Source organism: Solanum pennellii, chromosome 10 (genome assembly GCF_001406875.1).
Source record: "Solanum pennellii chromosome 10, SPENNV200".
Lineage (NCBI taxonomy): Eukaryota > Viridiplantae > Streptophyta > Magnoliopsida > Solanales > Solanaceae > Solanum > Solanum pennellii.
The window spans coordinates 80771050-80785185 of NC_028646.1; the positions used below are offsets into that span (position 1 = coordinate 80771050).

Below are 14136 nucleotides of genomic sequence, written 5' to 3' on the forward strand. Positions count from 1 at the left end.
TATATATATATATATATATATATATATCATGTAATTGAAATAGTTCTTGATGTATCAAAAACGATTTTTTTAAATTCTAAACTTTGAAGATAGAGATGCAAATAAAACCATGTTAAATTTAACTAACAACTTATGTAAGTCACATAAAAACATAAAAAATAATTGAGGATTGTGAGAGTGTTGTAAGTATTTTTTCATTCTTGATTGAAAGTTTTGAATTTGAATTTTCCTGACAGTGATATCGGATATCGAACATCATATAAGCAGAGGCGTATCTAAGGGGTTCGCTTCCCGGGATCATATATAGTAGTGTTATATTTTTTTAAAAATGTTGAAATATAGATGTGTGAACCCACACTTCGAGTATCATATAATGTGATTATGACTGCTCACTCTCTCCGCGAGATTAGATATTAAATTTTATAAGATAACACTTCTCTAAGTGGAATTGGTAGCACTTTTAGCATGTTATAAATAATTTTAAAATTTTAACGATTTTCGGTAGTAAAAATCTAAATATCGAACCAATCTAATTATATCTAAATCAATCTTTTTATAATAATATACTCATCATCTCAAAATTCTGGATACGCCTCTGTAAATAAGTACATAAAAGATGAAATCTTTCGATCATAACAAAAAAAGTGGAGGGAAAGATGTAAATTATACTCCCTCTGTCCATTTTTATTTATCATGTTGTATTTTTTGAAAATCAATCTAATTCGATTTTTTAAATAACTTTTTTAAATATTTAAAAATTATACAAATAATATTATAAATTATAATTTTTTACATATTAATATGATGAAAAATTACTTATAAAATATTAATTAAATTTTTTATAATTTATTTAAAAAAGAAAATCATGGCAATTGAGATTGTACAGAATGAATAGGCAACTTATTATAAAAACTAAGAAGAAATTACTCTTGGAATTGGAAATTGAAAGTGAAAAAGTGAAAGTAGAAAAGTTAGAGACCTTTTGCATTACTTGTTCCAATATAATGTTGAGACATGAGGAATAAAATGATTACAAAATAATTAATTAAATTTGGACCCACATGTGTCTGATTTAAAAAAATTGGGGGACCAGTTCTGTTGTTTTTGTAATTCCCAAGGACTAGTCCGTGAATCTCTGATACTCTTCTCGTCACGTGTGTCACTGTTCACTCAGCGTGTGGGGTTACTTCCCATTTTCATCGATTATTCGATATTCGTTTTGAATTTAATTAATTTAAATTTATTTTACTTTAATCGAATTGAATTCAAATTATGAATTTATATTTTTAAAGTAAAGTATTCTTTTATTTTTTATATTTAAATTAAAAATATATTATATGACATGGTTGGTGATATACATAGTTCTTGGGTTATTTGTTCTAGTTTTATATATTCTCTACGGTTTAAAATATGTATTACTATAATAATAAATATAAATATGATTTTAGAAATCAAGAGCTAATATTGTTTTGCTTACTTTTCATAATTTAAAAGGTCCGAACGAAAAGCGAAATTAAAATTAGGTGTGTGTAGAGGTTTTAAATTAATTTATTTGAGGATTCACAAGCTAATTATTAACTTTAATAAGTTTCTAATATAAATATAAAGCTAGTGAATTCGTTCAAATTTATTGAATCTCCACCTATAAGGACTCAACAAATCGGACAATTATTATACAATTGTACTTACATAACTATATATATATATATATAGTAAAATAAAACGTAAGAGAAAATTCTAATTGTAGATACATAGGTGCATGTACAAAGAATCATATGTTTTTACGCATGGACTTTGTAAATTATGACAGTTTAATAGAGATCATTAGTTCTTTATGATGAAATTATAGATAATATAAATTTAAATTAGTTAAACATGAACTTAGATAGATAAATAAATTAATAATAAAAGTAGTTCGATAATTTTCTAATATTAAAAGAAAAAGAAAAATTTATATACGACTGAGTCATCGACGATTACGACCATTCAAAGACATTTTTTTCATTAGCTGGAGTACTACATAAAGTTGGAACACACGAGAGTGAGTTGCATGTGAAGAAATCTTAAATTCATATACATAACACATGTTTTATAATAATAATAATAATAATAATAATAATAATAGTAATAATAATAAAAAAAAAGAATCAAATTTGTTAGCTATCATTTTCAAAATACTATTTTTTTTTCATTTTTATACATGATAGCCTTTTTGAAAATAACTTCTTCTTTTAAATTTGTCATCACTCACTTTTTTCTGCTTGCTAGTTGGCAATTTTTTCTATTTTCTTACTGCAGAATTATACCAGATTTGAAATAAATAATTGTGACATCGAATAGTTGGTGTGTTTTAAATTGAAAAAATTATATATATATACGCTTCGTTCGATTAATTTACTTATATATATAGATATATATTTTATAAATTTGATGATTGATGATAAAAACTCGTAATTATTTTCTTTATTATTTGTTATATACTCGCACGATTGGCCCATATATATGTAGCTTGTCCCAAAAATTCAAGCAAACACTAATTTTAGTACACATTTTCAATCTTTTTATTCTTTTTTTTCTGGACGTGACGATTTTCACATGACTAGGCTTCAAATATTTATTTTGAAATTATTTAATTTAAGAATTTTGTCGTGTCCAATTTCGTCAATCATGTTGTAAATTTTATATAATTGTACCTTTTGAAAATGAGTGAAACATATATATAATATAGTCTCCATCATGATCTTTGAGAAATGTACTCTGATATATATAAGGAATATTTGATTGCAAGTCTAGTTACTCCTTATGTCCCATTTTAACTGTTGTTTATAATAAAAAAAAACTTATTCATATCAGGTGTTTACCCCAAAATTCGTTATTATGTTATTTAATAAATTAAAACACATGTTAATTAATTAAAATTGAGTAAAATGAGTAGTAAATTTAAACACGTGGTGTGTATGTATTGCATTGGTATAAACACCCGACGCGAATAAATTTCACCCATTTATAACCTTTTTATTTTTTTATGTCGATTAAAAAAAATTACTTCTTAAGTACAAGGTGTATATAGTTTACTAAATTATTGTAGATTGATTAATTTTTTTTTTTTTAGTTTGGCGAATTAAATTTCTAAAGTGATAATTATTTCGAATGAAACGAAATTTAATGATTTGTTTGGTAAAGTTGCTAGGTCATTTTATTTTTCTTTGCTTGGTTTCTCCGGGTATTTGTTATTCATTTTGGGTACAAAGTAATCAAATTTAAGTGGGAATTATTTAAGTTTAATTTAATTTGAGGAATAAAATACTCTTTAAAAGAGCGATTTCATTTCGCATCCAAATTTTTTAATCAGTAAAGGAGTCAGAAATTTCATAAAGAGATGTTTAGAAATATCAGTTTGTTATATTAAAAGTATCCAAATATATATTATTTAATCATTTCATTTATCATTTTACTTGTATACATGCAATTTTTTTTCTGACAAATAATATAAAATTGAACACCCTTATCACTATATGACTACGCCACTATTTCTAATCAAAAAATGAAAAAATATTTATTCACATTGCCACCCCAATATTTCATATTCACCCTATGTTTAACCACTAAAAAACAATCGAAGAAGAAAGCAACTAGCTTGATAACATGGCAACAATTCAATTAAAGTGGTCCTTACCCTAGAATTATTTTACAAATAAAATAATAACACAATTACACAACATAATATACATAAAAGTTTATGATTTGTTTTGGATTATAATATACGAGTTTTTATTCATTTTCCACTTAATCAGCTCGTAATTAGAAAAAATATATATATGACAGAAAATAAACTTGAGGTAAAATTCAAGAAAACCTATTAATTCTTCTAAATGAAGAACTTATTACTTTTTTTCTTACCGCTTCGATCGAAATATTTATATATAGAAATAACAAATAAACATTTTTTTTGAAAATTTTTCAAAAGAAAAATAATAATTTTGTAATAGAGTCGATGTGTGGGGCTAGGGGTGAGATGGATTTGATTAAACGTACGATAACATCCATGCAAATTAATATATTGCAAGGATTATTGCGTGTGGGACATGATTTGGTTAAAGATCTCAATTTTTATATTATATTTAATGTTTTCTAACTCCTGATTTATCCTTGCTAAATAAAAGTGGTTTCATTAAATTGGCCTTTACTTTACTTTTTCCTAAATTAAAAAACATATTGCAAGAATTATTATAAGTTAGAAACTTGAAGATCACTCTTTTCTTAAAAAAAAAAATTATCTTTTCATCTTATTACCTAATTCAAATTTCGAGAATTAAACTTTTAATTTTAATATATAATATTTCATCTTTTAAAAATAAAATTTATATATTTAAAAAATTAATTAAAGATCTATATCACAATAATTAATTATTAAAATGAGTTAATCCACAAGTTCTTTCTTTTTATTTTTTTTTCGTTTTTTTTCCATAATAATTTATTTTATTTTTTTTTAAGTAAAAGGCAAATGGCTTTTTCAAATTCAAATTAAATAAAAGAGTGAGCAAACAGAATGCACGTTCCCCAAAAGCCAAACATTTCTAACTTTTTTGGGGACTAACCAACACATGGGGTTGTCTTGCTACAACTCTATGGGATCCAATGCTATTATATACTTCAAATATATTTACACAAAAACAAAAATTTCATTATATACAAAAAAAAAAAGTTAGTTACGTTAAAATAAGATCATTTTCGAAGTTAGATGTCGTAAAAGTAAATTTCATAAGTTTAATATAAGCTCATACGACGAAAAGTGTTTATATCAATATGTTTAATAAACTATCCCAACTTTTAAATCATCTTGATTTCTTTTCGATGTCAGTATAGTTTTTAGGTTATTTATTATTTCAATCTTAGAATATAAGGATTGTATTGTCATTACAATGTCTTATTTATTATGTGAAATGATTATTTATTTTAGTATAACACATAAAGTATATGACAAAAATACTAAAAACCAACGTTCAGTCTAAATAATTATTAACATTTCTTAATGCTATAGCTACATTAACGGACGTTTATCTTGATTGCATTTCAATTTTTGGCCAATTACATGCCAAAAGTAAAATAATTATTAAATTAAACAAAGTCGAATGTAGTAAGTATATGAAATTATTCATAATAAAATAAATATTAAAAATTTATATAGAGATTGTATCCTATACTATCAAACGCCCACCGTGGGGCTCGAACCCACGACCACAAGGTTAAGAGCCTTGCGCTCTACCAACTGAGCTAGACGGGCTTGTTTGTGTTTTTAACATATATAAGTAATATATGTTAAATCTTACCATAGGATCCAGATAAAAGGTTGCCAAGTACAAACATGTATTGAAACATTGATTTTTTTCGAGTCAAGAATTAATTGAAAATAACTATTTAATCCGATAAAGGTAAGGGATAAAGTCTGCAAACATTAGATATGTTGTTTAATCTAGAACCTCCCTCCATTCTTCCTTTTTGTTTCTACTTCATCCCTTGGAAGGAATTGTTACTGTACTAGTTTTGGAGTAATTAGAATAATGAACTCTTATAGTTTGTACGAGTAATTCCAATTATTCATTTCAATACAATATGAGCTCATTAGATTGGTGTATTTGCAAAGGCTTTCTAGTTTGTTGCTTCTTTTTGGTCCAATAACTAATTGTGTGACGTCCAATAAATATCGACATTGGGCCGAGGTTGGGCCATAACATAGATCCAACAACAATATCTTCATAGTTTTACTTCTTCAAAGACACAGCATTTGATGAAAGTTACGAGTGAATGTGCTACTTCTTAGGAAAAATTTCATTTAGCGACGGATTAGATCACAAAGTTATGATAGCTACGATCAAATTAGTGATGGATTGACAGCTTATTCCAATTTTCTTTTTGTTATAGTGAACTATTCAGTTAAAGCTTCATAGAAACTTAAAACTGCATCTAAACAAAATAGTAAGTTGGAGTTTGAACTCAATCTACAAATGTTTTTATTTTTCGTCTAAATATTAACATAAAGTAATTCATAAACAGCAGAAAAAATTGATATATATATATATATTCCAAAGTAAAAACTTTTGACCAAGAGAGGCCCAAAAGAAGTAGTGAAATTTATCTAGGATCACACAAATAAAAATAAGTATTACATGTTCATTCACTCATTGATACAAGTTCCTATAACATTAGGTTAATTTCTCATGTTTACAAACATTTAACTCTTTTTCCTCTAATAAGGAGGAATTACCAAAAAGAATACAAATGATAGATCCGACAACAACAACAACAAATTACAAAGTAATGAATTAAGAACGTACATGCACAAAGTTAATTGTGGTAATAGTACATCGACAATTGACAATAGTACTAGGGGTTGAGGTGGAATGGGAGCTAGCTTAAGCTTTATGGGCCAAACACGGGTAGAAATGGATCACTAATGGGAACCGGAGGATGAGGTGGAGGTGGAGGAGGAGGAGAATCTGAAATCAAGAATGGTGATGGTGGTGGAGGAGGAAACGGAGGAGGAGGAGGACTAAAAACTTTGGGTGGTGGAGGAGGAGGACTCTTCGTGATCATAGGGGGAGGAGGACTGAAAACTTTGGGAGGTGGAGGAGGAGGACTCTTCATGATCATAGGGGGAGGAGGACTAAAAACTTTGGGTGGTGGAGGAGGAGGAGTCTTCGTGATCTTTGGAGGAGGAGGGGGAGGACTCTTAATGATTTTGGGAGGAGGAGGAGGAGGACTCTTCGTGATTTTAGGAGGAGGAGGAGGAGGATTAAATGCTCGACAATTTTTTCTAATTTCACCTGATTTCCCCACAAGAACTTGAGTGTTACCTAACTTGATCAATGCATTCGCAAAAGCCTGTTGGAAGGCTTTTGGATTAGAAGCAAAATTCGCCACAATTCCACTTGTAGATCTATCTGATGCAAGTAACTGATCAATCTTCAATATCCCTTTCTTCAACCTCAGTTGTTTGTAAAAAGAGTTATCAACAGTAAACGAAGTGTTCTGATCCAAAAACACTGGCGACCCACCATTAGAGCTACACGTCTTTCTAAGACTACTAAACAATTTGCCATCCATACTTCCATCCGCCCTCGACAGCCTATCACCTTGAATAAAATTACAATGTGTAATTCCCACTGTGTGTCCACCTAAAAGCGTCACCATTTCATTCACATTAAATCCTTTACTTTTAAAAGATTGAATTGCTTGTGGCACCGTTATACTAGGCCCTGGCAGGTTCACTTGTGATGGGTCTGACACGAGCCCATCGCGCCTGCCAGTGGGTATACTGTAACTCGGTCCTCCAGCAAATGCAACTGCATCTCGAGTAGCTAAAGCAATGATGTCCGAACAGGACACTGTATTAGAACATTTAGCTTCTAATTTACTCTTTATTTGATCAATCAACTCGTATCCTCTTACTGATCCATTTGCTCCTGCATCTTTTTCCGACTTTCTGTTCTTCGTGTTTTTTGAATCTATCAGTATCGACGCATCACAACCCTGAAAAAAAATGTATCACACGATTATTATTCAAATTTTAAAGATTTATCAAATAATAGCAACAAAATATAACAGTAAATTTTTCTCACCCTGACGAAGCAGTCATGGAAATACATTCGTAGCAATGCTGCTGTGATGGAACGATCCGATGAAAATCGAGTTCTCACCGTATCGCGAACTATGGTTTCTGCTGATGGACATCTAGTTTTAGTATTGTAGAAACCAACTTGAAGTTGAGCAGATACAGTTGATGCTAAGTGCAGAGTAATACAGAGGAAAAACAAAAATGATATATTTTTGTCCATCTTAACAAAAAGAGTAGTATATACTACTCTTTGATTAGAGTTAAGGTTTGATAATGAGCAATGAAGCAACAACATTCTCAAGGTATATATAGTACTTGATATGATTCACTTTTCACATCATTCCGTCTCAAAAAAGAATGACATATAATAATATAACTTTAAAATATCTATTTTATCCTTAATGAAACGATTTATAGTCAAACTAATTCATATAAAATGGAACGGAAAGGGTAAAGTGGAATGATGTGGTAGACCACTAAGAGGTAAGAGATTTGGAAGTCAAAGCTTAACTGGGATGCATGTCTTGTTATAAAATATGATTAATACTAATTCTGACCTAGGAAAAAGTATTAATGTGTACACTTCTTAGTAGCTAATATTAAGAAAAAGGAAATACGTGTGAGTTCAATTTGAAAAATACTAGTTGAACCTATATTTTTATTTAATATATATGATGAGGGAATAACATTCATATGTTCAGAAGTCAAAACAATAAGATGCAATGTTATATGTATAAAAGGAATATACGATTTCATATCTAATGGTTTTGGAAAAAAAAAATTATTGACTAATTAACGCACACATAAAATTGAGAAAATCTATATTTTACTTTTTTTTTCTAATTAAAAACATATTGGAAGAATTATTTAAGTTGAAACTTGAGATTATTTTCTTTTCTTTAAAAATCACTTATTAGTTAAAACTTTTAAAATTTGATTATGCATGAATTCGCATAAATATTTTAAATCACGATAATTGATGATTTAAAATATTTAAAATGTAAACTCCTTTCTTTTCTTTTTCCTTTTACCATAATTAATCTATGGGATCCAATGCTACCATATATACTCCAAACACATTCGTAGATTTCATTCATATATATTGCTATAATATAAGTATATTTATTAATAACAGATATTAAAAAATTTTAAAGATATTTGGTTTCCTATTGTATTATTAGTTTTGTGTTAGCTTTATAAAAATAAAACCATAAACGCCCACCGTGGGGCTCGAACCCACGACCACAAGGTTAAGAGCCTTGCGCTCTACCAACTGAGCTAGACGGGCCAGATATTTTTCTAAATGGACAGACCAGATTTTTTTTTAAACCAGCAATAGGATTAAAATATTTTATTTTGTGGAATATTAGTTAACCCTCTATTCACCATCCTTAAATATTTGTAAGCTTAATATAGTTCTCTAGCAAAAAGGTTGTTTAGTACAAACATGTTGCAAAAACATTATTTTTCTTAAGTTGATAATCCATTGAAAATTAACTTTTTCACCCAAAAAAGATAGGAATAAAGTCTAGTTTGCTTTAAAGAGTCAAATAGTGACATATATAAACTTAAGAAAATTCGTTGTCTAAAGATAGAAAATAACAATAACTTCGTCTCAATCTCAAACTAGTAAAACACACAAGCAAGTAGAAAACAAATGCTAGGCTTAATCACCGATAATAACTTGTTGTTATACATGCATACACACACCGAAAAAATCTAAAATGAATCATGAAGGCCAACATACAAGTCGATCCAACAGGTACTTCAGCGGAGTTTTACTTCTTCAAGACACTGCAATTGATGAGAGTCACCAGTTAGCTAGGATCTTTATACTAGTATAAACTATGAAAACAATCGATGGGGCTGACCGTCTTGATTGTTGACATTATATGATGAAAAAAGGACAAGACATAATCTGGAAACTCACTTGTACAAATATGCTGCAATTCCAAGAATGATGCACAACAAGATGATGTCGATGCAAAAGTTGCGACTAGATCTCAGCTGGAAAACAACCAAAGCTCGTGAGTAATCCTTGTGTGCAGTTCACTTACTGCAACTGAAGAGAGAGGTAATTCAGTTTACCTGGTTAACTGTATGCTTAAGCCTAACGTTGGTATTCTTCAAGTCCGCGGTAGCCCTGTCCACCTATTGAGAAGTCAAACCATGTCAATTTTAGCTATGATTCTTTCCATATCAGCTATTACAAAAACCAATAAAGTTACCAACCTTGGCGTCAATCTCATCCATCAGAGGAACTTGTCTATCCAACTCCTACATGCATTGCATCGTATCTTTAGTGCCTATGTCAATTGGGATGATACAAAATAGAAATCATAAAATGCAGCAAACCTCGTTCATATCGCTGGCCATGTTCTTCAAAGTATCCAATCCTTCTGCTATGACATCCAAACCTTGGTCCTGTGCAACATGCAAAACTAAATCTTAAACATAGTCCAGGAAGCAGCAAAGAAGTGTAAATGGAAGCCTCAATAAGAAGAGAAGGGGGAGGGGGGCGGGGGGGCTCTAATTCAAAGAATTTCATGATAAACTACCCAAAAAAACACATGCCTGTCTCATTTTTCGCATTTCATACTCTTGCCTGAATTGACTTGACTCTTCAGTTTGTTGGAAATATTCATTGTCAAATTGTCCATCTGTAAACAAAGCACATTCTGTAAGTGAATAACAATCAACTGTAGCCTACAAGAATGAATACTTTCAAGTCATAAATTGTGTTGTTAATGGCCCATTTTAGTCGCACTTAAACCCTGAAGCTAGGTGAAGCTCAGGTTAGGTGGCTCGCCTAGGTTAGCAAGCGCTTGAGCACAGTTATGACCTTATCAATCGTAATAGGCTCTATCTTGAAGAGGGTGGCACTGAACAATAAATATAACTGAAAAAGATACACTAATTGTTAAAGAAATATTATGAGTGAATGTTACTTTGAAGAAAACCACTACTAGGATATAGGAACCAACAACAGACAAATTCTGTAGCTAAACAACAAAGTCCATCGGAAAACCTATTTAGCGACGGATCAGAAATGGATTATCCCAAAGTTCTGTTAGCTACGAGAATATTTGTGATGGATTTGTAGTTAATTCAATTTTTTTTGGTTGTAGTGAACTAGTCAGTTAAGCTGCATAAGAAACTTAAAACTGCATCTCTGCATCTAAACAAAACATTAAGTTGGATTTTGAACTCAATCTACATGTTTTTACCACATACATTTTTAGTTTCTTCAATTAATTTTTGTGCGTTCGTAATTGTATGTTTTTTGCATTACATATATACTTCTATTTTTTCTTCATTGCGTCTTTTCTTTCAGAAGCTCGTGCTTTAATTGTGGTCACTTAGAGCCCCAGCAGACCTTGGGCACATTTTGCCGTTGACGACACTAAATACACATGCAGAGAACAACTTACAGGAAGACCAGTCAAATGGCAGAAATTATCAATCACCTGAATCAAATTTAATTTCCGTGCGAGAACCTGAAGCTCTCCATCCTCCAGATTGTTTGGGTGGAGCTGCAGAGCCATCTGGTATGGCATTTATTCTATCTGGCAGTGCAAGAACCAAATCATTGCGGGCAGCAAGTTCTTCACCCGAAAGACCTTTGACCTGAAATTGAGGTTTTTTTAGTACCAAGGCAACTATTTAGTCCCACAGATTACCGTATAAAACCCAGATTCACTCTTTTGGTAGGGAGAGCACAAAAAGGGTAGCGAACAGCCGAATACTGCAAGAGATATTAGCTAGCAAGTATGAAGTAACTGAAAAGAAGATGAACAGAGTTCGAAGTATCAAATACCAAAGAATTCTAAGCTATACATTAGTTTCTCCTTGCCATTGAGTCCTTGTTTCCTCTATAAATGAAGCAAGCTGCTAACGCCAGTTTTGCAGATCAAGGTTAATAACTCAGACACGCAGGCCAAAACTAAGGCAGACACCCACTTGTAATGATACAATACAAAGCACAGACTCATTTAGACAAATGCTCTAGCATTACTAAGTCGAGGTTGAATAACACAAATTCACCCCTTGGTCCTTATTTACTCTACAAGGGAAATATGCTGCAATGACTAGGTTAAGAAACTTGTATGAGGCTAGACACTAGAGCATCAAGATCCACAACCTCATTTGGTAATATCTACCCCAACCATCTCTAGATGAGTCTCAAATTTTTCTCATCAAATACTCGAATACAATCAAAAGCTTCTTGGTTTGTTTTGGGATGGGGTGCATTCTCACTTCTATCTAACATCTATCTAACTATTTTTGGATATACACATGGAGGCTCTCAGACTATTAATCCCTCAATATGATGGAATACCATTGATTCAAAACCTCTGAATCCAGTGGTTTGGCACTTCATCACACACACACACATACTGAAGTCACTCCGTTCAATATCTTCCGAATTATCTTCAGTTAACTTTTATGTAGATGGACATGAAATCAGAAAACAATTTGATAAGTAAAAAATACAAAATCCCCTGAAAACTATATAATGTATGTGCAAATCTTTATGTTGCTTCAATTTAACCAAGGAAAACAAAAAAGAGAAAGAAAAGAAAATTATTGAAAGGCCATATTTGTTTTCTTTCATAATAGGATTGAGCAATATTAGAGTCCTCTCAGTCTCTTTTAGCCTTTAGGCAACTGAGTTTGTGCTCTACTTGGAATTTCAAGCAAATGCCAAGTCAACAGTCCAATGCAACATCACCTCCATCTCTCTCTCCCACCTACTCTTTTTATCTCTCGCTCATAGATACAGTTCTCTTCCTTAAGACTGAAGTGAGGAAACAGCATGACCATTTGCATTTTTGGTTTATATACTCTTGTATCCTAACCTATCCCCGGATCGAAAATAAAAATCCCACTAACCAAAAGAATAATCAGAAATAAACATAGCAAACTCAAAATGAGGAACCAAGCGATAGTGTAAGATAATAGAATAATTGAAAACTAACTGAATGAACCGCCTTATTTTCTAGGCTTAACAATGTATTTTAACAAAATCTGAAATAAGGAAGCCCGAAGCAGTACATGAACGCGATTGTCATCAACAAGTGACATGGTTTCAGGAATTTGAATTGTTAGACTCACGTAAGATTTGGTGAGCCTTCTATTTTCTTACCTATTGCACAGCCAAATTTTGATTTAGCATCGTTTAACATGGTATAAGTAACACTTTAAGCATATCACTCCAAAAGTAAAGCAAAAAATGCAACTTCGGAAGCTAGTCGTGTACTCACTCAAAAAACAACACTAAGCTTTAGCAGCATCAGGCTAATAGAACGGAAAATTGCATATTCCTTGAGTTCAAGTGGATTTTCCATTTCAAATAACTACGGCCTACGTGGATCCAAATTATTGGACATTTTGTGGCTGACTAGAATAGGACATTTGGGCCTTTGTTACGTAAAATAGAATCGTAATGCTTTGCATCAAAACCTGGAACTCATATTGTCAATCAAACTCCCTATTGCTATTCATATTTCTTTTTGATAAGGAATATCTATCATATTCTTGAACCATTAAAAGGGAAGAAACGTATATCAAAGACAATGTACTAATAGTTAAACAACTTCCGGCGTAATAGGTAACACCCTCCGCCGCAATGCCACTTTTGTTACATTACGCAGGCTGATCAACACACATCCCCTCCGCAAAGCAAATGACCCAACAATACACTATATACTGTCAGTAAAAAACTTGTAGGGATCAACCATATAAATCCTATATATCCATTCTATTAATAATTCATCACAGATCTTTCCTTAATCTCACTTTTCAGCCCATCCCTCCCAGATCTTTCTTTAATCTTACTTTCCATCAAAATCCAGAGCCAAATCAACCAAATTTAACATAAACCCCAAAGACTTCACAGAACATCCACAAAATCCGAGTACTATATAACCCATAAGCAAAATTCAACACAATTACACAACCAAATCAGCTGAAACCAAAAAAATTAGAACTAAAACCACACCTTTCTCACAGCCAATCTCTGCAATTTCGGAACCTCTTCAAGTAACCTCGCTTTAGTTCTCCGAATCTCAGCATTGATCGCCACAATAGATGCCCTATTTTTCTCAATAGAAGCTGTCTCCGATTTCTGTAACCGCAAAGAAAGATCTTCAAATTTTCAATTGTCCACGAAAACTAAACCCTTAAACACAAACCCACAAAAGAAAAAGTAAAAAAGATCATTTTTTTTAAACCTGAAGAGCAGTTTCTATGTCGGATTCAACTGAAGAATAGAGACGTGCGAAGGCATCGTCGCCGGCAACGTTGGAATCCTTCTGCTTGTCGATGTCGTACTTGTCGTATTTCTTACAGATCGAGTCTACCCTTGTGAGAATATCAATTACACTCATCTTCTTCTTCAACCTCTGTGAAGATTACAGTTTTCTCCGATCAAGAAATAATACAGAAGAGGAATTTTACTTTGCAGATGGAGAAAACAACACTTCATTATACAGACTGGAGATTTTGAAAAAAAAATAATT

The 14136-nt window shown here is 31.4% G+C and overlaps 2 protein-coding genes and 2 non-coding genes across 4 annotated transcripts; all 4 read right to left on the reverse strand.

Moving 5' to 3' along the window:
- Positions 1–5211: 5211 nt before the first annotated feature.
- TRNAK-CUU lies at positions 5212–5284 on the reverse strand. Its single transcript has one exon. It is a non-coding gene; the product is annotated as a tRNA-Lys (tRNA).
- Positions 5285–6151: 867 nt separating this feature from the next.
- On the reverse strand, positions 6152–7874 carry LOC107032588 (peroxidase 44-like). Its single transcript, XM_015234186.2, has 2 exons — positions 7620–7874; positions 6152–7530 (listed from the first exon to the last, which is right to left on the reverse strand). Exons 1-2 carry the CDS (start codon positions 7833–7835, stop codon positions 6421–6423), a joined length of 1326 nt encoding a protein of 441 aa, XP_015089672.1. The 5' UTR covers positions 7836–7874; the 3' UTR covers positions 6152–6420.
- A 956-nt stretch (positions 7875–8830) lies between these two features.
- Positions 8831–8903, reverse strand: TRNAK-CUU. The gene has a single exon. It is a non-coding gene; the product is annotated as a tRNA-Lys (tRNA).
- A 244-nt stretch (positions 8904–9147) lies between these two features.
- Positions 9148–14136, reverse strand: LOC107031893 (syntaxin-71-like). Its single transcript, XM_015233385.2, has 9 exons — positions 13849–14136; positions 13617–13742; positions 11083–11242; positions 10190–10275; positions 9971–10039; positions 9848–9892; positions 9704–9766; positions 9546–9622; positions 9148–9409 (listed from the first exon to the last, which is right to left on the reverse strand). Exons 1-9 carry the CDS (start codon positions 14002–14004, stop codon positions 9394–9396), a joined length of 798 nt encoding a protein of 265 aa, XP_015088871.1. The 5' UTR covers positions 14005–14136; the 3' UTR covers positions 9148–9393.